Below are 26,649 nucleotides of genomic sequence, written 5' to 3'. Positions count from 1 at the left end.
TGTATGACGAGTATATGGGAATGCTCTCATCGAACGATTATGCATTAGATAGCGCTAACATAGACTTGTGCTCCCCTTACCATCGCATATATATTGGGAGACCCCACTAGGTTGCTATCCTTTAGCCACAGGTAACCGAGTCAGCCGCCTTGTAAACGTGATATACTGAACACAACATTCGGGGAGATTGACCGTCATACATTAAGTCCTTGGTTTCAGCTAAGGTGTATATTGCGGTTCACAGATACTCGATAAACACTCTTGCCTAGTACACCCTTTTTGATTTATTTCTTGTTTTTAAGTTCTAAAATTTAACTGCCCACAATAACATGACTTACCTATGCAGTTATCCTTGGCCTCACATTGCCTGATTAATAGTAAATTTTAATTGTAAGCTCAAATAAACCACCTCCTATTGTTTTTGAGAGAAGGTCATCGTGGCTGAACCACTGAGTTTGCCTTACATATCCCCTTCACCATCTGACACTGAAGGGTCACCACAAGGAGTCCATCCTGAGATTTCATAGTCACTTGAAGCCCAAGGTTTTGAACTTGGAATTATCCTAAGTATTCAACCCCTTGCTTCTCGTCCTCCACCTCGAGAGTCATCATCTCTGGAATTTGATCCAGAAACTCCCGAGGTTCTGCAAAGGTATTTATTATTCCCTCTGAATCCGCTTTTTGATCCATTGGTCATATCTCCTCAACGACCATATAGTTTGTTTGATAACCCCAACATACCTTTGGAACGTTCTCCTAGTACATCACGGATTCCTCCTCGCCAATTGTTTCCACCTATGGCATCAGAAGGTGAGATTCCAACCTCTCCTCGAGATCCTCCTCCAGAAGTCTCAGCCACTCACACTCTTGGTGTTGGCAATGAATCTGAATATAACTTTCCACCTGAAGGCTTTCCGTATGTGGGAAGTATGCCACCTCCACCACCGCCTGAAAGCAGTGAACCTTTGTTTCCACCAGGTTACACCTCTTTGGCTCAATTGGTTTCAGGTACTCCAAGTGCGTCTTCACTTTATCATAATCCCATTTGGTCGTCGGGCGCTATGCCTACTTCTGGTCCGTTTGTTTCAAGCGTGGCCTCTCAAATTCTTGTACAAACTGCAGTTTCTTCAGTTCCTATACAACTGACAGTTACGGTTGGGATGGTTAATGTCCCTATAGGTTCCTCAGGTCCTCCATTAAGTGGAACCTATAGGGACATTAACCGCACATGCCAAAGCTCACTACCGAAGGGCACGCCATTATGAAGTGCCCATTTTGTTATCCATGATTTGTAAGCTCATTTACCCAATTATTTTAATGACTGGTTGTACTGGAAGCCTAGGGGACGCATTGGATCTTATGCAGGATTATAGGTGGTTTCCATTTGGATTTGGTCTCCCTATATGGGATCCTAACCCAGAGGTCTACATTGGCACATGTAGGGTGTGCATAGAGAGCCATTGGCCTCCACAGTAGCAGACAACACTCCACGGATCTTCATGGATGCTCAAAAATTACTAGCGATCCAATTTTGGGATGATGATGGTATGCTTCATACATTTTGCCTAGCGTGCCCCACATGAGCCCCACACTCTTGACATGTATCCCAAGACTTGTACGATATCATGGCAACATTCGTTCCACCACTTGGACCCTTGGAGAGGATCTCTGATTCATATGGAGACCCATGGGATCATCTATTTGCCCTCATACCCATTGGGAGCACCATAGGTCTACTAATCGGAAAATAAGGGGCCACCCCCTTGTCCATCATATTCCGAGGAATTTATTCCTCACTATGGCACTTCAGGATATTATTGAGCCTTTAGAGGGCCCTACAACATGCACATATTATTATTTGGCCCCTTGCGAGGCTTAATTTTACACTCATGAGCTAGTTTGGTGGGCTTGTCACCAATAGGGGTTTTATTTGCACATTATTTTATCATTAGGGGCTAATGTAGGACCATGGGCTAATTCAAATTCCTTAGGAGGCTATATATTGATGTTAGATACACTCATGTGTATCATCACTTGACTTGGGATCTCTCTAATCATAGAGAATTTCGCACTTTTTCCTTGGTGGATGTTTTTTTGGAGATGGATGAATTTTGATGTATGGATTTGGGCTATTTCTCTTGTCTTGGAGCTTTATTGGGCAAACAAAATGCTGGTTGGATATACTCTATAACGTTGTAAGTAAATTTTAATGCTGTTAATCTTGTTGCTGCAAACTGCTAAAATTAGGGCTAGTTGCTCCATTATTGAAATGTGGAATTGAGCATGTTTTAGCTAATTTAATGTATGGGCCAATGTTATATGAATGAAATGTCCTAGATATTTATTTATCTCGAGAAACTTGCATCATTTGCTTTGAAGTATAAATGCTTGAAGGTCACTTTTATTTTCTCTCTCAACATTGGATGAAGTTGACTTTCCGAGCCTCCTTCATTAAGAAACCAAGTTCTTACTCATTATTATCCTTGACTCTATATCCCCAAGTGAACTAGGCACTGATCCCTCAAAAAGGGTGATCATTTAAACCCTCTTTTTACCATTTTCCCCTTTTTCCCCAAGTCTAGCCCCACTCGGTTACGTAGGGAATCAATTTCCTCGGAATTGACCCAAGGAAAAACTTAGATCTCCTATAGGCTACTGCGCTGTTGGGTTCCCTCCCTCTCCTCCAAATTTGATGCAATTCTAATGGTGGAATCTCCGGGAATCCCAAACCCTAGCTCTAGGATCGAATTGTGCCTAGGCATCCCCAAGGCTAGACCTCAATACTATCAATTCACCCTTTTGAAGCAAGTATTCTTGTTTGGTCCTTTCCCCTCACCTTGTCCATGATAGTAACATCATTGGTTGCTACATTCCATACCCGAACTTGGGCTGGGTCCACTTGGCCCCGTGTGGTCCCACTTCTCAATAAAGATTATTTGTCAAGGACCATTTGGGAATCCAAGTTTCCCAAGGATTATAGGGATTGAAAAATTTGTTTATAAGCCTATCCTTTCTCTCTCAATGCTCCAATCCTCACCCCTTATCTTTGGGGGACCAAGTCCCTTGCTTAAAGAGCAAGCAAGCTCCATTCTTCCCTCCATTCTTGGGAAAGGGTTTTTAGGGTCACTTCTCACCTATCCATTGACATATACTTTACAAGTGATCACTCCACTATCGAGACTCCCCCCATTGATGAAAGTTTGTAGAGAGCAGGGAGACTTAGGTGTGGTGACAGTGGGCTAAGCCTCCACCGTTGCCCTTAACCTAGCAGTTGCCCTCTTAGGAACCCCTTTAGGTCCTGTTGACCACTACTAGTCAACTGCCCATGCAGTACACCTCCTTTATGTTGGCAGAGAGGGGTAGCTCCTGAGCAGCATGTCCGTGCCATCCTGCCATCAGCAGCAGTTTGATCTTTTTGATTGTAAACCCAGTCTGCATGTATTAACTGTAAATAATCTTAGCAGACATGAAGTCATGTATGTAATTTTCCTAGGTGGACCTAACTCTCTGATGATAATCTACGTCCCGGAAGGTTTTTTGTCTCACCGATCCACGGATCGGCAGAGTTTTCCTTCAAACCTGACCCCAAAGCCGGGATTGATTTTGTCATTTGAACTTTAGGAGAATCCTAGTGTGTTGATCTGCTAGATTATCGTTGTGTCGCAAAGCTGGATGTTTTGTGAGGGTCTGTATTAAATGGGTTTGTCCCTTAAGATGTAATTTTGTAAAAGTCATGATGTAATGTGTCATGAGGGTCGAGAAATGTTTTAAATCCCCTCATGAGTCCTAAGTCCTAGGTCCTAGGTGATGTTTCCGAAGGTTTAGTTCAGTGATCCATTTTAAAATGAATTAAAAAATTAAAAAATGAATAAAAATAATAAAATAATGAAAAATAATAAAAAATTAAAAAAAAATCAAGCAAAAACCCTAACTAATAAAATAATAATATTTTAAGTGAATAAATCGACGGATGAGATCAAGAGATGTCTTGATCCTCATCAAAGGTCGAGATCATTTCCACATGGATCACTCGAACTAGCCGTTAGGATCATTTCCTTTTTATAGGGTCTTAGGGGGTCATTTCAATTCAATCTGATCTGTGAGTCTGTACTGAAAAGCTCTCTTGTAATCTGATTTCTGGTTAATAAAGAAGACTTTGGGGTCCAAATCGTGTTGGTGTTACTCTCTGGAATTGCTGTGAGATCTTTAATTTTCTGCATATTTCAGTTTTCAGCCATTAATCATAGCTTGTTTTTTTAGAGTAGTGTGAGCACAGGTATCTTGTTCACCTGCTAGGGTTTGAGTGCTGCTAGGGTTTCTGAAATAATGGCAGGTATCTCCATTATTTCCTGAGATCTAGCAGCATTCTCTCTCTCTTTGCTGATGGTTGCTTGAGATGTGCAGGAAAACCTTTTAGTAGAGAATATTGGTGGGCGTTTGGGGAAGTTCTAGGCTGAACCAGCCAACTCCCACAGGCTTTTCTTGCAGAGCCCAGCCGATTTTGGCCCTGGGTCAATCATTTAAAGTTTATTTCGTATTTTGCATGAGAGATTTTCTTGCTGCTCACAGCAGAGTTCAAGTTTTTCTGATATTTCAAAATATTACTGCTGTTATAGCTAAATCTGGCATTTCAGGGGCCACAATTTGTAAATTATTAGGCTATCTTAGGGTTTCAAAATTTTTTTGGATCTAGGGTTTCAATTTTTTTTATAGTTTTTATTAGGGTTTTGTCTTTTTTTGCAATTGCAGGATCCCCATCAAGGTTGACACGCCGACACACTGTGCATAACCAGAGAGTTTCAACGTAACTGCAATAGTTTGATCTATCGAGAATATGTAAATGACGGCGTGTTTCACTGTTTAGAGCCATCATTCCTATGTGACGGCAGTGAGCATTTTTGCGTAGAAGGAGTGTGCCAAAGCCTCCTAGCAAAGGGCTTCAACAGAATTTCAATCATAAGCCTTTCAACATGTCAGACAAACAATGGCTTTTCGTTGGTGTATGATCTCCATTCACACGCGGACGGGTCAAGCAAATTTACGAGGAAAAACGCTGAGGTGAGCTTCAGGCTGGTTCATTTTTTTCTCAAGCCGCCGTCAAAGTATTTGCAGCAGGTAACATCGGTTCAGGTATTTTCTAAACCTCTGCTGTCTCCTTAACCTGCAAGCGTGTGCCGAAAATAACAAAGGGGTTTTGATTACATGCGTATGGCTCTAGATAGCTCGATTTTGCCGACGCTTTCTGCATTTTTGTGAAGGGTTAGCGTAAGTCTGCGTTTTCAAATTTTTACAGTTGGGCGTTTTTCTTTTGGTCGTATTTTCAACATAGTTTCGTTTCCCTTTTTCTATTTCTTTTAAAACTTTAAATTTAATTACGTTTAGCGCTTAGATTTAAATAAAAAAATAAAAAAATATGTATATATGAAAAATCAGTGACGTATGTTAAATTCGTTTGGTTTCTTTTTGTTTGTTTTAAATAGATTTTAAGTTTTATCGTTTTATAGATTTTAATTTATTTTAGATGTTTAGATTTTGTATAGTTTCGTTTTATATTAGATTTCATGTTAATTTTTTTTTTTTTTTTGATTCAACGTATTCAGATTTTAACTTTTAGATCATTTAAATCATTTTTTCTCTTTTTTAAGATTTGTTTTATAATATAAAAAAAAAAAAAAAAAAAAGGGTAGCATATTCTTTTTTTAGTTTAGTTTAAAGTTTTTTTTAGTTAGTTTTCGTAAAAAATAAAAATATTTTTGTTAGATTTTTTTTAATTTTAAATTTAATTTTTTGTTTAGTTTAGTTTTAAAATTAGATTAGTTTTAGAATTTTTTTATTTTATTTTTTTAAGATTTATTTTTAATTTCCATAACATTGAAAAATAAAAATTTAAAAAAGATTTAAAAAATTAAAAAAAAAAAAAATAAAAAAAAAAAATTTTTTTTGTGGAAAATCATTTTGCCAGTTTCAGTTGCTTTCGCGATATATCTTTCATGCTGAGATCTGAAATTTTCAAGTCGAAACACGAAATCCAATGTCTGGTTAATAATTCATGATGCTCATGGTGGTTTTAGGCATTTATCTCTTCAAAGCTTTCAGTTGCCGGATATCGTTTTGGTCACATGATTTAGCTGATGATAAATGGTTGTTGTTCATGGTCCATGTTTCTTTATCATTTAAAAAGTAATCATCTAAGCATTGACTCCACAAGGCACTGGTCTATTAAATCTCTAAATCCATCTAGTGCTTATCATATCGTGTATCGTGTCTCCCACCCAACTGGTCAACAGTTGGTCTCATCATCTCACAGGGACTACCCCCCTTAGCCGCGGGAGACAGGCTTAAACGGAGGGATCGGGGATCAGAGTGACAGCCCCCGGTCTGAGCGTTGTCGTGCCAATTCGCGCGACAACAGGTCCCTTGTTGGTTTGAGTGGTAAGAGGACATACATGATCATAACTAGATGAAACTTCAGGCATCTTGGAAACCAATCTTCTAACTTTAGGCAGGGCTTCATAATGTAGGTTTGCCAGTTTTCAGTGCCATAGCTCAATGATGATTGGAATTGTGGAGCAATGCTTGCAATGACCTTCCATTGACTCTATGAGTCCTTCAATTTTACATCCCAAGGTGAAAGTGCTGATTTGGGGTAGCATCGAATGTGCTCTAGCCACAAAATTTGGTGGAGAGGTTAGGGCACATGAGATCTCCAGTACCCAGAAAGGGTTTGGGCAGATTCTAAACAGATCAGGAGATATTAAAATAATTAATATTTCTAATGGAGTCCCTAAGTCTAAACTTAGGGAAAATAAAATATTAATGTGTATTAATATGAATCCATGTTAGAGTGGTCCAAAAGACATGGATCAAGCTAGATCTAATCTTTAGCTGTTCATTAGGGACTTAATCTCGACCATTGAGATGTCAACAGGAAAAGTATAAGAGGAGGCTTTAGGGTCTCTTGGAGAACACACCAGAGTGATCAGTCATTCTATTCTCTAGAGCAAGGTTTGTTAAGAGAGATAGAATCAGTGATCATGAGAGCAACTGAGGGGCATTGAGTACAAAGAGATAGAGAGGCAGATATAGTATCGGGATAGCAGCAGAACAGCCAGAGAGAGAGACGCAGGAGCAGCCAGTGCTCACGCAGGGCCACATAGAGGCAGCTAAGTGCTACGCAGAGCACTAGAGGGGCTAGCGTAGCTGACACAAAGGCTCAGAGAGTTGACACAAGACCTCCTGGGGCTGACGCAGGCCAAGATAGGTTGACGCAGTGCCAGTGCTGGGCTAGGAGAGACTGACATAGTGTAGATTGGGCAGACGCTGGGGATTTTGGGGCAGATTGGTGTTGAGTAATTGCCGGAAGGATTATCCAGGGTTTCAGCCAGTAGATTTGTCAGAAACCGAGAGGTATTACTGCTAAGGAAATTCTTTGTTGGGTAGGCCAGTTTCGGCACCTAGATTGTACTCTGATGTTGCTTAATAAGAAAACCCTCGGATAGCTGCACCGGTTTTCCCGCATTGGGTTTTCCGGGGACATTGGTCCAAAAATAGTGGTGTCATGTGGTGTGTTTGTTATTGTTTCTTTTAGTTGCTGATTTGTAATATGTTGAGTATGCACTGGTATTTATTTTCAGTGTTTACTTTGTAAATAACTTGTTAAAAAAAATTAACAAGTAGATAGGAATAAATCAGAAAAAGTGCATTAAGGATTTATAAACTAAGTAAACTGAGAAACTTCAACATGGTATCAAAGCGTGATTGCAGATCACAGGACTAAGAGACATTAGCCGAGCAGAGCAATAGCTGTCCCGAGGTGCAAGAAGTTGTTTTCTAGCAGCGCAGAGGCCAAGAAGTGTGACGTAGAGCCAGCCAGAGCCACACAGAAGAAGCCGGGAGTTGCGCAGAGCCTCAGAGAGGCCAGCGTTGCTGACGTAGAGGGCCAGAGGGCTAACGCAAACCCATCTGGGGTGATGCAGAGCCAGCATGAGGCAGAAAGGGGCTGACGCAGTTCACAGAGAGGCAATTTCTGGAGTCTAGAAGGCTGCAGAAATATTGCAGAGTGGAGTTTGTGAGGTAATGTAGTCAGAACAATACCTGACGAAGTAGGGCCAGAGGAGTTGTTACCGAGGAACCTAGATCAGTAGTGCAGTTGCACAAGACGATCAGAGTAGGGGGCATCTCGACAAGCTGCAAAAGGATTTCTAGGAGGGAAATCAGGACACAGAGGGAGTCCAGAAGAGAACTTCCAGACAGGAAGTAGAGACTTAGAGGAGTCGAACAGAGAACTTCCAGGAGGGAAGTAGGGAGTGTCATGGCACTACATGGGGTAAGAGAACAGGGTAAACTGGACGGAGCATCGAACTTTGCAGTCTGGAAGGCTAGAATCTTATCAGTGTGTTGTCGCGCGGATTGGCACGACAACGCTCAGACCGGGGGCTGTCACTCTGATCCCCGATCCCTCCGTTTAAGCCTGTCTCCTGTGGCTAAGGGGGGTAGTCCCTGTGAGATGATGAGACCAACTGTCGACCAGTTGGTTGGGAGACACGAGATACGATAAGATAAGCACTAGATGGATTTGATTAATTTAGCAGACCAGTGCCTTAAGAGATTGTGGTTAAAACGACTACTTGTTAAATGATATAAAAATATGGACCATGAACAACAATCATCTATCATCAGCTAAATCACAATGCTCTTAGAATGACCAAAACGATATCCAACAACTGAAAGTTTTGAAGAGATAAATGCCTTGAAACACCCCGAGTATCACAAATCATTAACCAGATATCAATTTCGTATCTCGACTTGAAAATTTAGATCCCAACATGAAAGATATAACATGAAAACCACTGAAACTTGGATAAAATAATTTTCCACGAAATTTTTATATTTTTTCAAATTTTTTTAAATCTTTTTTCAATTTTTTTTTTTTGTCTCATCATCTCACAGGGACTACCCCCCTTAGCCGCGGGAGACAGGCTTAAACGGAGGGATCGGGGATCAGAGTGACAGCCCCCGGTCTGAGCGTTGTCGTGTCAATCCGCGCGACAACACAGTGCTTGACAAGAATCGTGTCAAGAACTTCGCCTTGAAGGTTATAACTGTCCTAGTTGACCCCAATGATAATGACAAGTACGAAGAGGCAATGGCGAGGGCCAAGTGCATTATCTTTGACGGGGTCAAGGATCATGTGGTACCACATATAGTCGAGAAGGAAACAGTAGTTGAGATGTGGGAGGCTCTCAAGAATTTGTACCAACCTACTTCTGTGTAGAGAAGAACGCTGCTCGAGAACCAGATGTGGTCGTATTAGATGAAGAAGGGTCAATCGATTGACACCTTCCTCGGAGGATTGAATGAGATCCGAGACCAATTGACTGCTATAGGAGCCACACTGGATCAGGAACTTACGGTGAGGATAACCCTGAATGCTGTGTCAGAAGATTGGGAAGTGCTTGTCCAGAGTATCCTGGGCAGAGGAACTCTTCCACCTTGGGACGAGATGTGGGCAATGCTTCTCCAGGAAGAGATCAGACGACAGTCGAAGATAGGTAGCAGCAACAAAGGGATCAAGGTCAAGTAGGAGGAGGAGGATGTGGCTCTAGCATTTGAGGGAAAGCAGGAGAAGTGGAAGAAGAAAGATCTCTCCAAGATCAAGTGCTTCCATTATGGGGAGATGGGTCATTATGCGACCCAATGCCCAAGGAAGAAGAGTAAGGGAGTGTCTTCCGAGACTAAGGCAGCGCCAACAAGGGCAGAGAAGGAAGTTTTGATAGACGATGACTGTGCCATGAGTGCACACACGCCACTTAAGCGGAAGTGGGGAGGCATCGAGTTGTATTCAAGTGGACTACAGGCGATGAGGGGTAGGATCCTCGAGGTACCTAACCGCTTGGATTAGACCTTGCTACGGGAGTCCCGACGAGGAGTAGCAGGACTGGCTGAGTGGGTAGAGACGGATGCAGATGGAGTCACAGAGAGAGCTACAGTGCAAGAGTCCCGAGACAACGCAGAGCTAGTAGGCTGCAACAGTGCGACAGGCACAAGAGTGTTGGACCAGTGCAGGAAGGCATAGAGAGGTGTGCAACAGTGTGAGATGCAGGGAGTTGTTGTAGCAACGCAGAGGTCAGAGAGAGGGAGCACTTGTCAGCGACAGAGGGAGCTTCAGCATCAGTGGGTGTTTCTAGCCCAGCAGGAGGTTAGTTGGGAGATCAGTTACTTACTTCTTAGTAACTGAGTTGCAATGCAGCAGTGGGCAGCGCGATGCAGCATGATGAGAGAAGGTGCAGTGCGGATGTAGTGCTGGGAGAAAGGACCAACAACAACACGGATGTAGAGGGAGCTGTCGTACAGATGCAACAGTGACTGTGGCAAAACCATGGGTAGCAGTACAGGAGGCAACAGTGTAGAGGATGGTGGGCAGGAAGGCCTAGCATCAGCGCAGGTACCAATGCCGGATGATCAGAGTAATACTCAGTGAGGAGTATTGCTAGAGCACAATCTTCGCTAAGAGGGAGTGTTGATTTGGGGTAGCATCGAATGTGCTCTAGCCATGAAATTTGGTGGAATGGTTGGGGCACATGAGATCTCCAATACCCATAAAGGGTTCGGGCAGATTCTAAACAGATCAGGAGATATTAAAATAATTAATATTTTTAATGGAGTCCCTAAGTCTAAACTTAGGGACAATAAAATATTATTGTGTATTAATATGAATCTGTGTTAGAGTGGTCCAAAAGACATGGATCAAGCCAGATCTAATCTTACCCGTTGATTAGGGACTTAATCTTGGCCGTTGAGATGTCAACAAGAAAAGTATAAGAGGAGGCTTGAGGGTCACTTGGAGAACACACCAGAGTGATCAATCATTCTATTCTCTAGAGCGGGGTTTGCTAAGAGAGATAGAATCAGTGATCGGGGGAGCAGCTGAGGGGCATTGAGTACAAAGAGACAGAGGCAGAGATAGTGCCGGGATAGCAGCAGAACAGCCAGAGAGAGAGACGTAGGAGCAGCTAGTGCTGACGCATGGCCATGCAGAGGCAGCTAAGTGCTACGCAGAGCACCAAAGGGGCTAGTGTAACTGATGCAGAGGCTTAGAGAGATGATGCAAGGCCTCCTGGGGCTGACGCAGTGCCAACGCTGGGCTAGGAGAGGCTGACACAGTCCAGATTGGGAAAACGCTGGGGTTTCTGGGGTAGATTGGAGCTGAGTAATTTCTAGAAGGATTATCCGGGGTTTCAGCCAATAGATTGTCAGAAACCGAGAGGTATTACTGCTAAGGAAATTCTCTGTTTCGGCACCCAGATTGTACTCTGATGTTGCTTAATAAGAAAACCCTTAGATAGCTGCACTAGTTTTCCCGCTTTGGGTTTTTCCGGGGACATTGATCCAAAAATAATGGTGTCATGTGGTGTGTTTGTTCTTGTTTCTTTTAGTTGCTGATCTGTAATATGTTGAGCATGCACTGGTGTTTATTTTCAGTATTTACTTTGTAATAACTTGTTAAAGAAAATTAACAAGTAGGTAGGAATATATTAGAAAAAGTGCATGAAGGGTTTCTAAACTAAGTAAACTTAGAAACTTCAACAGAAAGCGTCTCTCATACGAGATTCCATAGGCCGGGTGAGGACCTATCCTTTTTTGAAGGCAACTGTCATCCCTTTGTCTTCCAAGGCAGATATAGATGCCAAGTTCTTCTTTAATCCTGGAACATACATTACTTAATGAAGAAGAATTGATTCCCTAGAGTCCAAATGAAATTTGTCAGAACCAAAGCCCTTCGTAGGATATGTAGAGTTGTCCCCAAGGATGATCTTTAGATTTGTCTCTCTCTCAACCAGATTTGAGAGGATTTCCTTGTACCCAGAGAAGTGTTTAGAAACCCCAGTATCTACTAATCTAGAGGAGAGGAACTAGAAGGAGCATAAATAAGAATATATTTAGATTGTGAAGCAACAACATTGTTTTCATACCTGGAGTTTCTTGACCTCTTTTGAGGCTTATGGTCTTCTTCATAATTGTCAGGAGTATTTCTTCTTCTTCTATCATCTCCTCTTCTTCTATCATTGAACCTATTGTCGTTGGAGCCACAATTATTGTTTTAATTTGACCTTGGAGCATCTCTTTTCTTCAGGCAGTCTCGTGCATAGTGACCATGCTTCTGACAATTGAAGCATTCAATATTCCTTAACCTTCTATTAGAGTCCTTTGATTCAGGGGCAGACTTTCTTGAACCAGAGGATCTCCCTCTTCCTTTTCTCTTCTTGTCTTGAGCAACAAATGCAGCGGGTTCCCCTTCATGCTTTGAATCCTCCCTCTGGAGATCATCCTGGTTTCTTCTTGAGTACATTTTCCAACGAGCTCATCAAATGTTGAGAACTTGTCATTATTTCTAATAGTAGTAATGAAGGTTTCCCAAACAGGAGGAAGACCTTGAAGAGTGATCAACACCAACACTCTATTGGATATGGGCTCACTAGTGGTTTGCAATTGATCCCTTAGTTGGGATACCTTCAGGACATAGGATTGCACAAATTCCCTTTTGTTCATCTTCAATTCCTTGTGTTTATTCTTCAAGGAGAGGATGTGATTCAAGTTGTTGACCTCATACATCCCCACCAACTTATCATAGATGTCCTTAGACTTCTTCAATTTTCAATTATAGACAAGCAAATGATCTTGTAAAGAATCAATAAGAATTTTCTTAGCTTTGATCTCACCTTTCTTATACTTGGACTTGATAGCTGCAGGGAATTTTCCGGAGGCTCAGGAACTTTTCCTTCCACATATTCTAGGACATCATTTTCATCCAATATCACTTCCAACTTGATCTTCCAAGCAACAAAGTTTGATGAGTTACCTGGTTTCTCAGAATCCTTGAAGTAAGAAGTGGACATTTTGACCAAGACAAATAGGTTCCTTCAGCGTCTTCCAAAGATGATTGCTTTAGTCTCTTGTCTCTTTGGGCTTGTCTTCACCTTGGCTTTGATACCATGTTAGTTTTCTACTGTTCTATGCTGTTACAATCACTTAGCCCATTCTTTTCTTCAATTAGGAATCAAATTTTATCTTCCAATGATAAATAGCAATTGTAGATACAATAGTGAATGCAATGTATAGTGAAGCAATAACGAGAGACACCAAATTTGGTCAAAGGCCAGGGAAAAACCCCACAAGGGGGAAAACCCTTTCAAATGCTTCTTATTAGATTGTCATAAAATGTTCAGCAGAGGGATTACAATGATTCAATTCATCAACCAAGAGTCAAAAGTCAACAGATTTGACTTTCCAATAAACCAATATCCAAAAATCCAGGAGATGGGCCCAAAAGTCAAATTTGGTCAAACTGTCAAAGTCAACAGCAGTCAAAGATGCCCTAACTAGTCCACGAGTCAATGGTCAAAAACCTTCAAATTAGCTTGGTTAAAATATTTGGCCTCCTTTGTTGGTCAAAGTCAAGTCAAAACAACCCAAAATTGCTCGGTCAAAGGAGAGAGAAACTGTAGTCAACCCTGTGGTCAAACCTGCAGTCAAAGTCTATGGTCAACAGAAGTCAAACTGCCCATAATGCCTCGATATTTGTGCCAACGAATGTGGCCTCCAAAAACAAAACCAAATCAGGTCAAATCAAGTCAAAGTGACAAGTCAAAATTGGTCAATGAGCTGGTCAAACTGTCCCAAACATAAGTCAAACTTCAACCAAGAGAAAAAGGCCACCTCCTCGCATGTGTGAAAAGTAACTGCGATTTTCAGTTCTGTACGAAGTATAGAAGAGAAGAATGAATATGTTGAGGATGCTCCAAAGTGATGTGCCTTGAGGTGTATTTATATGGCTTTTGGGAGACCCAATTAATCTTTGAAGCCGACTTGAACTTTTGTGCACAAGTAGGTTTTCACATTAAAAATATATTTTTCCTTGACCAAATTAAATTCTGCCAAGGGCAAAGAGGGTCTTCTCCAGATGAGGAAGGCTGTCCAAAGGAGAGAATTTGTCCCGGAGCTGCCAAATTAACACCCTCGCTATGGAGTGTTAATTTTTGTGTAGCATTGGGATGTATTCTCATATGGCTAAATGGTTTTCAAGTCGGCCTAGAAGAATTATGAAAAAATTAATTTTTGAAGTGGCAAGTTGGCCTAGGAAAGTCAATTCGGCCCAGCCTATGAAGGCGTTTGTCCCTTGGGTTATTTCACCCCATTCGACAAGTATAAATAGATGATGTGATGCCTCATTTGTCAACCAACGAAGAGAAAATCTGATCTGATTTATCTGAGGTCTATCTTATCTCTCCTGGACAACTGCATGCGTGAGGAAGGACAATTTGATCTGGCCCTTTCACTGAAGTTGACCAAACCTTTGACCAGCCTATTTGACTGAGTATTTGATTGTTGTTTGACTGAGTTGCTTGACCAAGTTTGACTGCAGAACAGGCTGAGTTTGACCACACGTGTGAAGAGTTGACTGCAGGGCCAAGTTGATTAGGCCGAAGTTTGACTAGATATTTGACTTTTTGGCTAGTTTGATCATTGTTGACTAGCTGTTGATATTCACCAGGTTTGTCTGGTATTTTGACTTGGATATTGGCATAGATTTCCAAACACATTGTTGATTTGTAAACCTTGCTGAAGAATAATTTGTCCTAAGAAAAGTTGCTGGGTTTTCTCCCAAGGTTGGGTTTTCCAGGGTAAAAATATTGTCTCTATTGTGCATGGCTCTCTTTCTATAACCTTTACTGTTTCCACTGCATTTACTTTTGGAATCTTCTACGTGTAATTATTCAATGATAACAGTGACGAAATTACTTTGAGAAATCATTAGGATGTAATTATCTGGCAGAAAATTGTATCTACTGCACATCTTGCATATAATTTCAACAATAGTGGGAAACAAAGGGATGTTTATACCTCAACAATAGGGCACCCTAAATCTCCTTCTGTTTGCTGAATTTTTGTCGAGGTAGTAGTAACATAGGATATAAGCAATCAGCATTTTGGAATGTGTAAATTAATTTGCTTGTGATTTCCTGATTTTATCTTGAGATATATCATATTTTGTATTGGGACACTGTTACAGTCTCTAGCCTTTTGACAGAAACAAGACGCTGCATCTTCAAGGCAACCTAAAGCAAGTTCACGTCAATCATCTCAGATGTCAGGAGTGCCTCTGTTTCCTGAAAAGAATGGTTTGGAAGATCCTGGAGGTGTTCCTGCCTTAGACAAAGAAATGTGGCCAGGTAATAGATTCCAGGTGGATTCACAGGGAACATTAGTTGTCCAACAAAGTCTTCCACCTGAATATAACAACCATGTAGCATCCTCTCCTGCTACCTTATCAAGGAGTCAGCATGGTTCTATGAGCAGTACACTAAATGCTAGTCCTGGAGGACTGAATCAAGAGTTGATAAGTCAAGCTACTGCTGATTGTACTGGTTTTTCTCCAATGTCTTCGTCATCTTCAAGGTCTGTTTCTCTGCATAGGTGTTTAAAACTAAATATTTAGATTAGTAGGGTTTATTTAACACCCTATTGACATAGATGCTCTTAAGTAACCAGATTTGCCTGAAAATTTGCAAAGAATACTGGAGCTCAAGCTTTCTTTCTCTAAGGATAAAAGTAGTTGAATTTGAGAGCTTTGAGTCATGCTGATTTTTCGTTTTTTTTTTTTAGGTTCCACAGAGAAGGTGATTTTGATTCCAGGCCTCCTTTATCTGGTCAAGCCTTGATGCTTGCACCTGAAATTGGTAATCAGAGAAGCCTATGGAAGCAGGTGCTGATCCGCTAGATAATTAACATTGCTTTTAGATTCAATTTTCACATTCTTCACTGCTAAAAACTTAGGGCTGCATTAAACTTTTGTGAAGCAGGATTTGTTTCTCAGGGTCAGGACACAGGAAGAGGATATACTGCAACTGCAGAGACGTCTTGCTGATAATGCTATCAAGGCATGAGGGAGAGGATTTCAAACTGTAGTAGTTGGCTAAAAGCATCTAATTATTTGACTTTGATAGGAACTAGGCTGCACTAGAGAGAGATATTTTATCTGGGAATATTACAAATCATAAACCACTGTTATTGCATTCTGTGCAAAGCAGGAACTAAAAATCCTTAATGAAAAGCATGTTCTGGAAAAACGCATTGCTGGGATGCGCATGGTTAGTGTACATCCTTACACTTGCATTTTTGAGCTGGGAGTAAAGTGTTTGTTTTTCCTTTCTATGAAGAGTGGTTCTTATTGGAGCAACGTTTGATTGTGATTGTTGTCAAACAGGCATTTGATCAGCAGCAACAGGATCTTGTGGATGCTGCCTCAAAAGCACTCTCGTATAGGCATGACATTTTGGAGGAAAATGTTCGCATGACTTATGCCTTACAAGTAAGTTCATTGATTTGTTATGTTGATGAACACAATTTTGCTTTTTATGCTGGACAACAAAAGTTTCAACTTGCCCGATCAGAAATGTTTCATTTTCACCGTGCATTCACAAGCATACCCTACTTTCAAAAGTATAGTTGTTTGTATTTGCCCCTTGCTTTTGATTTATATAGTTTATTCCAAGTTAAGAATAAGTGTTGTAATAGGTTTTGCATATCAACAAATGGGTTTTATGAGGAATTTTATATTTTTTATATGTTGATATACTGTCTGATTTCTTTGTCCGACTGTTTTAATATTTTAGCGTTGTTAATAATGGAGAAATGTAACTCAACTTCTGTTTCATGCTGTCTGTCTTTGTGTTGATATACTGTCTGATTTCTTTGTCCTACTGTTTTAATATTTAAGCGTTGTTAATAATGGAGAAAGGCAACTCAACTGCTGTTTCATGCTGTCTGTCTTTGTGCCGGGGATAGTGGAGAAATGTAATTACATCGTTATTATTGATGCAAACTGTTTGTCTTAAGTGGGTGGAGTGTGGTGGCAGACAAATGTTTTGCAGCTAAGATTGCATCCTTGGATCATGTGTTAAAGTTTAATTAGCTTATCATTTATTTAACTTCAAGCCATCTATATATTCCTGAATTTCATCTGATTAACTGTTTTTTTGTTTAAGTCACTAATCCTTTTGTTTAGTCTCTACAAGGTTGTGGCAGAAGTTTCCACACTGTTCTGAAACAGGCTGTGTTGATTTTTCATGTGCAATAGATACAAGCACAATATTTCTTAACTATTGGTAATTGCTTCGAATGTTATATATCTTATTTTAACAATTCTAGTTTATCATTAAGCAATTACACTTGAGAAATTCAACCATAATCCATAATGTAGTAGAGATCACAATGCACAAAAAGAGAACACAAGATTATTCGGGGAAAACCCACTTCGGGGAAAACCCAGCAACCTTTTTCTTAGAGAAATTCTTTAGTTCAACAAGAGATATATGATACATCTAATGCGGCTAGTCAACTATGACATCAGTAAGATCAACAAGCTATGGTCAAACTTGGTTTCCAGTCCTCAAGTCAAGTAAAACCAACTCAAACTTTTGCCCTTCAAAATTTCGGCTTGCCTAGAAATTTGTCCTGTCCAGAAAACTACCCAGAAAAAGTCACACATGTGAAATCTTTAGAGAGAGAAAGATGTGAGCTAGAGTTAGATCTTCCTTTTTCTTCCTCTTGTCCTTTGCGTGGATGCCCAAAACTTGTCTTCTTGTGTGATGGTTGAACGGCGTTCTTGTGGAGGAGGTCGAATGCCTTTATATAGTGGTCTGCCTGTCTCTTTGTTGAGAAATGTAACTAGTTTCGGTCTTCATAATTGTTGTACTCATTTCAATATGTATCCTATGTAACAAACAAGAAAAAGAAAAGAAAAATTATTATTATCAGAACGTGGGTTTCATGCTCATTATTGATGGGCTTTTAGGTAAAAGCATGTTCTTCGTGCTTCTAGGGTTTGTTAGGTCTTAGAATTTATTGTCATGAGTCAAAGGAGTCATCATCATGTTTATTAGACCCTTCCGGGTAATTTGTAATTGTAAAAAAAATTAGTTTTTGAGTCTAGAAAGTCCTGGAATCTCTAAAAGTACAAGTCGGCCTTGGGATCTGCAAGTCAGCCTAAAGGAGAGAACTCGACCCTTTAAGATGGCTAGAAAAGGAAGTAGCTTGACCTCCTTTGGATATAGACATTCACAAGTTTGATTTATCAAGGAAAGAGTTCGATTTGTCGCTGGGAAGCTAGGAAAAGGAGAGCGAAGTTCTAGAAGAAGCTTGGAGGCCGAAATATCTTATTTTTTGGGCTCTATCTCTCTCACACGTGCGAAGAAGCTAGGGTTTCTACGGCCAGAAAGAGGGTGAAGTTGCATGTCCAAATTGTTGGGGAGCAAAGTTGTTGTTGGGGATCAGAATTGCACGAACAAGTTGCTGGATAGAGCGAAATCATTGTCTTGACCTTGTTGACCTTGGGGAGAATTGTTTTGCTCCTGGAAAGTCTCAAAATGAAGATAGATTAGGGTTTTTGCAGCAATTGCTGGGATGAAGTTGTTGAAGGACAAAGTCACTGGGATGAAGTTGCTAGAGGACAAAGTTGTTGGGTCAAGTAGCTGGGCAATTGCTGGCAGGTCGAAGTTGCAAGAAAGAAGCAGTTTGAGGAAAGGTCTTGAGGAAGGGCTGACTTGGTACTGGGAGAGGACTTGGTCTAGGGATTGGGTTATTGTATCTCATTTGAAGCAGATTCTAAGAAGAGAAGAGTTTTCCGGGTTTTCCCCTTGGAGGGGTTTCGCCCTGGCTGAGAGCCTATGTCTGTGTCCTCTTCTATTTTTGTTGTTTGTTGATATTGCTTGATGAGAAGATCTAACTAAAGAACATAAAGAAGATAAGTAAGTTTCATAAGAAAGTATCAAGGTTAAAGAAAATAAGTTATAATTGCTGCCACTTTGCATTTTCTAACATGGTATCAGAGCTAAGGTGAGCAAGGAAGGAAGTCGGAAGGACACTAGAAATAATTGTTGATCAAGAAGCTCTCAAGGCCTAAAAGAAGAAGATTGTCTCTTGAAGAGAAGAGAATTCACCTGTACAAATGAAGAGAAAATTTCCCAAAACGCCAATATATACAAAAATAAAAAATGAAACCCCAAAGCCGAAGTGCTACAAAAATAAAACAAGGGTTAGATTTATTTACAAATATTCACAATATTTACAAAATTTAAATATTTGCTATTATTAGCGGATTAAATATTTATAGCACAAAATAAATAAAATTTTGAGTTTTTAGAGTAGATAATATGGATGAATAATTTAAAAAAATTACTGGCCAAAACCCTTCTGCGAAATCATTTGTCAAAATGAAAGCCCAGAGCTCAAACGAGGTCAATCCTTCTTCACAGTCTGTGAACTTGGAGCCCAAGGGCTAGTGTACTTGTAGATCCCTATTTAATCTTGAAAACTATTGTTAGATCATGGGGTGAATCAGATCAGCTAAGGCAAAATAACTGTACCAATAGAATGTTCTCATCACCGACAACTGAAATAACAATTATGAATTTTAGCACAATATGGAGCATGAAAGAATAAAATGATAGCACATACCACAAATCAACAGATAAAAGAACACCATGGAAGGAAACCCCAAAGTCTTTCTATTATGCGAAAAATAATTCCAGCAGAGCAAAGCTCAGTACATCAGTTAAAAATTACTTCATCCAAAGAAGGAAAATAAGAGCTTGGTAGCTTCCTTATATAGAGAAAACCCCTCCAAGTAGAAAATAACGCCTAGTTGGCTTGATCATCGTCAAAATAATCTCATTCGTTGAAAATAACTTGATTTTCTTTTAATCATCTGCAGTTTATGGTACAATTTCCTGTTGGGAGTGGCCAAATATGAATTTTCTTTTCTTTTTAGCTGCATCAACCTCTGGGGCATGGTTCCAGGTCTGACCCAAGGTGTGGACAGCGGGAGGGGGAGGCTAACTCCTTGTGGACCTAGTGGACAAAGGTGGACCCGGATGGGAAAAATGATGAATGGAGTTGTAATGAGCAGAAGGGGAGTGATGTATATGGTTTTGGGAAGCGGGACCAAACAACCGAAATCAGGGTCTCCCATATAGTGCCATCCCTAAAGCCTAGTGGCCAATAAAGGATATCACACGGGACTAGAATACAAGGTTAACCATCAAAAGGGCAGAGGAGACAAGAGTACAGACCTAATCCACTCTTTCTGCCGAATCCCCCCTCCAATCCATGCCCAAAGTATAGATGACAAGTGAAAAAAAATACTCAATCACATACTGATAAGCCATACCTTCGCGATTGGGAGGCCTGTTACCACTCAAACTAGCAGGGGGTCCTGGAGGGGGCACTTGCTAGGTCAAGGGAAACAATGAAGCTAAAATCCATTGTTACCACAATTAAAGCTCCCTACTCTTTATGGACTTTCACCGATGGGAGGATACTTGATATATAGAGAATCACTTATAAAAAATAGATCAACCAAGATGGGTGTGAAGTGATCCGGAGGACCCTTTCCTAGGGGAGGCTCAAGAATGGGACTTGCTTGCTTAAACAAGGTACACGACTTTCTAGGAGAAGGGGATGAGGATTTAAGGGCTAGGTTTAAGGAGTGTGAATTGTAAAGGAACTTCCAAAACCCTAAAATCCTTGTTGAACTTGGTTTCCCAAGTGGTTTTTGAAGAGTTGACTTTTCAAAGGTATGAGACCACACGAGACCAAGTGGACCTAGGTTAGGTCAAGAGGAAAGAGTTTAGCAAGCAATGATAGACTTGATCTAAACATGGAGGAGAAGGGGACCAAAGGATTGATTTTCAGTTGAAGGTGCAAAATGATCCCTATGAGGAACTAGCCTAGGGAAACTTAGGGCAGGAACCAATCTCAAGGCTAGGGCTTGGGATATCTCACAACCCCATTGTCGGAATTTCCTTAAATTTGGAGGAGGCCAAGGAGACACACCAGCGTAGTACAGGCCAAGAGATCAAATTTTTCTTATGGGTGGTTTGTTGGGAAAATGATGACTTAGGAGCCTTAATGTGGCTAGACATAGAATAAAGAAGGAGAGGTGAAGATAAATGTTTCTGAGTGATAACCCTATGGTAGACCAGTGCCTAATCCCTTGGGGAGATTGGATTAAAGAAGAATATGAAGATAAACTTCGTTTCTAGGTCAGGGAGGCTGTAAGATCAACTTCGCTTGTCATTTAGGGGAAAGGAGAGTGAACTTAAAAGCTTTTATACTTCGTTTGCAAGGTGAAGTGGCTTGTCAAGGTAAATTCGATCATAGAATTATCCCTAGGAGAATTCGTTCAACATACATGGCCCATACATAGAGATATGTTATATAGAAACATCATTCCACAATTTCGCAGTAAATGCATGTAGCAACAAGCTATAGCGAAAATCTCATTATAAATGCTTGTGACAAAGTAAAAGAATAATGTCATTAAATTTGTACTTACATGTAAGAGAATATATCCAACCACCATAAACTTGCCAATCATGAAGCTCGAAGATAAGAAAAGACAATCCATACATCAAAATTCATCAATGCTCCAAAGTTTTGTCCACCAAGAAGGAATAACGAAAATCTCAAGAGAGATAGAAGTCCAAACCAAGTGATGATGAGGAATAAACTCTCATCATTTGTATGTATACACCTCTAAGGAGTTCGATTTAGCTATTTGAGCCTACATTAGCCCATAAAATAAAAATAATGTGCAAATAATTAACCAGAGTTGCGGGGGAGCACTCCCCCACCCCCTTCGAATCCGCTCCCAATCCATGCTTCGGGCGGGAGCGGGTCAGGAGCGCGTTCTCGATAAAAAAAAATTTCGCTCCCGGAGCGAAAATTACAGCTCGGGAGCGATCGCTCCTGAGCGTTAAATTTTCGCTCTGGGAGCGATTCGACCGACGACGGGAGCGATCCGGCGGAAAAAAAATCAAATTTTTAAAAAAATTTATGTTTTAAAAACACAATGGGGCAAAAAAAATTTCATTATCACTTGAATGAGTTGAGTAGAAGCTGGAGAGCAAGAGCAAAGGAGCAAGGAGAAGCGAGGAGCAAGCGCCGAGGAGCAAAGAGCAAGCCTGCAAAGAGGTAAGTAACTTAGTAATTTAGTTAGTTTAGTTAGTTTAATTTAGTTAGGTAGTAATTTAGTTTATTTAGTTTATTAACTTTATTTAGTAAAAAAATTATGAATCTAAATTAAATTAATAAATTAAATTAATTAATCTAAATAAATTAAATTAATTTGCAGATTCAAAAGCCTACAAATATCAAACATCATGGACCTGGCTATATTTCTTGGCATTTTCCTCTTCTTGGTCCTTTTTATGGTTATTATGGTGTTGGAGAGTAGGAAACGGAGGAGCCAAAATGAAGAGGGGGATGAAGAAGCCGGAGAAAGTGGATTTGATGAAAACCCCGGTGAGGAGGAGCTGGAGGAGGGTGAACTTGACTCTCAAAATACTAAACAAGACCGAACCCCATTGTGGAAATATGTTAACAGGCATGAAGCAGGGAGAGGGGGTGGAACCACTAAATTTCATTGCCCCCATTGCAACAATGATTACACAGGTTCATACACCCTTGCGAGAAAACACCTCTGCGAGAAAAGGCCATGGGATGGAGACAAATAAATAGGAATCAAAACTTGTCCAGCAGTGTCAACAACAGATAGAGCCAAATACATAAGGGAAGAGGAGGAAGGCCAATAAAAATAAAAAAATCAAGGGGTTTCTTTGAACCAAGCTTACAATCACAAGCACAAAGAACTCCTTCAACATCCTCCCAAGGCAGTGGATATGGAGGCACAGGGTCATCAGCTTTAAGGCGTAGAACCATATCAGATTTCCTTGATGGGGGGTTGTAGGAATGATGTGGATTCAAAGGTTTACAGGTTTCTCTATGCATGTGGGATACCATTCAATGTTCTTTGCTCACCTTATTGGCACGAAATGGTTTCTGCCATAAATGATGCCCTAAAGGATACAAGAGCCCTGGGTATGACAAGGCAAGAACCGTTGGACTTGATCATGAAAAAGCAAAAATATCACATTCTTTGAATAGAATGACAAGTTCTTGGACTGACCATGGGGTGTCCATTGTATCTGATGGATAGACAAATGTAAAAGGCAAGCCATTGATAAGTGTTCTTGCTATGTCTGTTAATGGTGCCATCTTTCTAACTGCACATGATTACTCAGACAAGTTCAGGACCGCCATCAACATTGCAGAAGAATTACCTGAAACAATTGACCGTATTAGGCCATACAATGTCGTCCAAGTCATCACTGATAATGCTCCTAATTGTAAGGTAGCGGGAGCAATTATTGAGGATAAATACCCCAACATATTTTGGTCTGGATGTTTGGTTCACACATTGAACCTTCTGATGCATGATGTTGTTAAGAACAAAAATGCACAATACAAATGGATTGGTGATTTGTACAAGAAAGGCAAACAAATGATAAAATTTATTACAAATCATAGCAATACCCATGGCCTTTTCCGCAATCACTCGAGATTGGAGTTGTTGAAGATTGCGAAGACCAGATTTGGTAGCTATTACCTCACCTTCAGGCGCCTTTTGAAGGTAAGAGAGTCATTGGCTAGCATGGTATCAAGTCCACATTGGCAGGTATTAAAGGAAAGGGCTACAAATGCCGCTGATAGGCAAGGTTTTGAACTGGTGGAGGAGGCCGCTCTTGATGGTCAGTTTTGGACAAGTGTGAGGCAAGTATTAGATTTCGCCAAGCCCATTTATCACATGATTCAGTTTGCAGATACAGATAGACTAGTGATTGGCGAGGTGTATGAGCAAATGGATACCATGTTGGGGCAAATAAAAGATACTGTTCATAACAGAGATCCCGACTTGTACAAACTGATTCATGATTGTGTGTGTGAACGGTGGAATAAACTTAATCTTCCACTACATTGCTTGGTGTATATCCTTATGCCAAAATACTACTCTACATCTTGGTTGGGCCAACCTGCACTAGGGGGTGGGATTAGGACCAAATTCCATTTAGATGTAGAGGTAACTAGTGGATATTTGCAAGCATTAGAAAAGTTGATACCTGACAGGGAGGAATGTGCAGCTGTGTGCCTTGAAATAGGCAAATACTTCAGTGGCACTAGTTTGTTTGGTACCTTCCATGCAATGGAAGACAGAGACAGATTTGATGCTCTCACATGGTGGGAAACATATGGCGGCCATGGAATTTTGCCAAAATTGGCAAAAAAAGTTCTATCACAGGTTGTGAATACTTCTTCTGCAGATAGGTGTTGGAGCACCTACAACTTCATACACAATGTGAAAAGAAACAGACTCAATGAAAATCGAGCAAAAAGCTTGGTTTATGTGCACTACTACTTGAGGTTGTTGAGTCATTGCTGTGACCGGGCTTATGAGGATCCCAAATATAAAATTTGGGACAATCACCCAGAGGATGACAATTTGGAGGATGGTATAGTGCATCTTGAAGAACTGGAAGAGGAACTTATAAGGGATGAAGATGAAGCAGCTGCAGTAGCCATGCCACCTCCACCTCCACCATCCAGTAGCAGTGCTCGAGTTCCGAGTCTTGTTCCTTTGCTGTCGCCACCTCCATCTACACCCTCACGTGGAGGGCATGTGCCTTCTAGTTCTGGTCGTCGGTCTGTGCTGGAGACTCCTAGAAGACCACCACGACCTGCTTATACTCCTAGAGACTCTCGTGGCAAGGGCCACATGTAGATTTACAGTTTACTTGTCTTTTCTAGTTTCTATTAGTTTTCATAACTGTTGAGTCTTGAGTCCTTGACTCTTGACTCTTTCACATCATAATGATATTTTTTGTAAACAATATATGACTGTGAGAATGAAAGTTTGAAGTTTGAAGTTGGCAATTATAACTCATTTGTAATGATTGTGAATTATGAATATGATGCTTCGTGAAAGACTAAAGTTGTTTCATTTCATTTCATTATTCATGTTTCATTTTATAACATTTCATTTCATGTTAATAGTTAGAAGTTAGGACTTAGAAATATCTAAGATATTATTTCTTGTAATGGTTAAACTTAGCGTACAAGTACAACTTTGGTGATCAATGATGATAAGTGTTATATATTGAATTTTCAATTTTGAAAGCTTGAAGTTGAAACTTTAAGATTGAATTTGATGAATCATGATTCACAAGACTCAACATGTTGCAGTTGTAATATGTATTTTACTAACTTGTGGACATGGTTGATGAAGATTATAACTTCTAGATGATTGATGTGATATGGTTCAATGTTCAATCTATGTTTTTTTTATGTTTTTTTATATCTAATTCATCATTCTACATGTTTTTGTTGACATATATGTATAAAAAATTAAAAAATATAAAAAATATATATATTTTTAAGAAATCGCTTCGGGATTCGCTCCCAAACCGGGAGCTTCTGAAAATGTTGCTCCTACTCCCGTTTTCGCTCTCGCTCCCCACTTTCGCTCCCGCTCCCAAGTAACATTGTAACTAACATTTGGCGACAAACCCACCAAACTAGCTCATAAATAAAATAACAAGCCTCTTAAGAGGTCGAATGATCATTAATGCATATTGTTGGGCTCTCTAAGAAGCCTGATGAAGTCCATAAGTGCCATAATGATGAATAGGACTTCCAAAAATAATGGACAATGGGTTGGCCCCTTTTTCTCCACATAATAAACGTGTGGTGCTCCCAATGGCTATGAGGGCACACAAGTGACCTTATGGGTCTCTAAGTAAGTCGAAGATGCCTGTAGACCATCTGTAAGGGCTCAGATGATGGTGTAAATGATGCCACATCAACATACAAGTCTGGGGTCATCTGCGAAGTGCATGGTACAATTGTGGGGCTAACTGGGCAAAGGTGAACTAGGTACATCTTCCTTGTCCAATAAGTGAATCTCGAGCAATTTCTAAACATCTCTAGGGATCCATGGAGTGTTGTCTACTTATGTGGAGGTCCATGGCTCTCAACGCACACCCTACATGTGCCAATGTAGCCCTTTGGAGGGTTAGGACCCCGTATAGGGAGACCAAACTCAATATGGAGACCACATGCAATCTTGCATAAGATCCAATGCGTCCCCTAGCCTTCCAGTACAAGAAGTCACCAAGGAAATCGAGTAAAAGAGCTTAAAAACCATGGACAATAGGTGAGGACTTCATAATGGCATGCCCTTCCACAATGGGCTTTGGCATGTGCTAATGTCTCTAGGCTTCAAATTGGGTTAACCAAATATCCTATTAGGTAGTTTCTACTTCTAAAAGGGATAATATGTCCAAGGTACATACTTCAAAAGGTGGTGGCATGTGATAAAGAGATGAATGGAGTAGGGAATGAAAAGGGGCAGCCCTGGGCCACATGCTGGGGTATAAGGGTAGCTAGAAAAAAGGAAGCCCACACTTAGGTATATAATATATTGGAGGGAGCAATCGTGGTACATGAGGTGTGCCGACCTTGATTTTTCCACCCTTCTTTATATGCCTTTTGCCTTCTATGAATTTCCTTTAATTAACTGCTAAAGGATCAAGGGGTAAGAGTATGATGTGTAAGTTATAGCAGTGGGGTTCATTGCCCACCAGGGGTTGGGACAATCATGGATTCCTAAATGATAAGGAGGCTCATCTAGGGCTTGTAGGAACCAGGGTGATGGCCATGATGATGGGGTAGAGCTTATGTATTGGCTTTTGCCCA

The 26,649-nt window shown here is 40.5% G+C and overlaps 1 protein-coding gene across 8 annotated transcripts in view; it reads left to right on the top strand.

Moving 5' to 3' along the window:
- Positions 1-26,649, top strand: part of LOC149182086 (uncharacterized) — a 511,265-nt gene that overhangs the window by 80,378 nt on the left and 404,238 nt on the right. For all 8 annotated transcript variants that reach the window (XR_016257052.1, XR_016257051.1, XM_089416746.1 and 5 more), the window contains exons 3-7: positions 15,089-15,456; positions 15,664-15,763; positions 15,861-15,938; positions 16,089-16,148; positions 16,265-16,369. Coding sequence is in view for 6 of the 8 variants with exons in the window: in XM_089416746.1 (XP_089272872.1) it covers positions 15,089-15,456; positions 15,664-15,763; positions 15,861-15,938; positions 16,089-16,148; positions 16,265-16,369 (711 nt within the window). In the remaining 2 variants the exon portion in view is untranslated. The remainder of the gene's footprint in view (positions 1-15,088; positions 15,457-15,663; positions 15,764-15,860; positions 15,939-16,088; positions 16,149-16,264; positions 16,370-26,649) is intronic.

Source organism: Pinus tabuliformis, chromosome 3_2 (genome assembly GCF_031772625.1).
Source record: "Pinus tabuliformis cultivar Carrire ecotype Pingquan chromosome 3_2, CPIR1, whole genome shotgun sequence".
Taxonomy (NCBI): domain Eukaryota; kingdom Viridiplantae; phylum Streptophyta; class Pinopsida; order Pinales; family Pinaceae; genus Pinus; species Pinus tabuliformis.
Note: the sequence above shows the minus strand (reverse complement) of the source record. Positions and strands in the feature narration are given on the sequence as shown.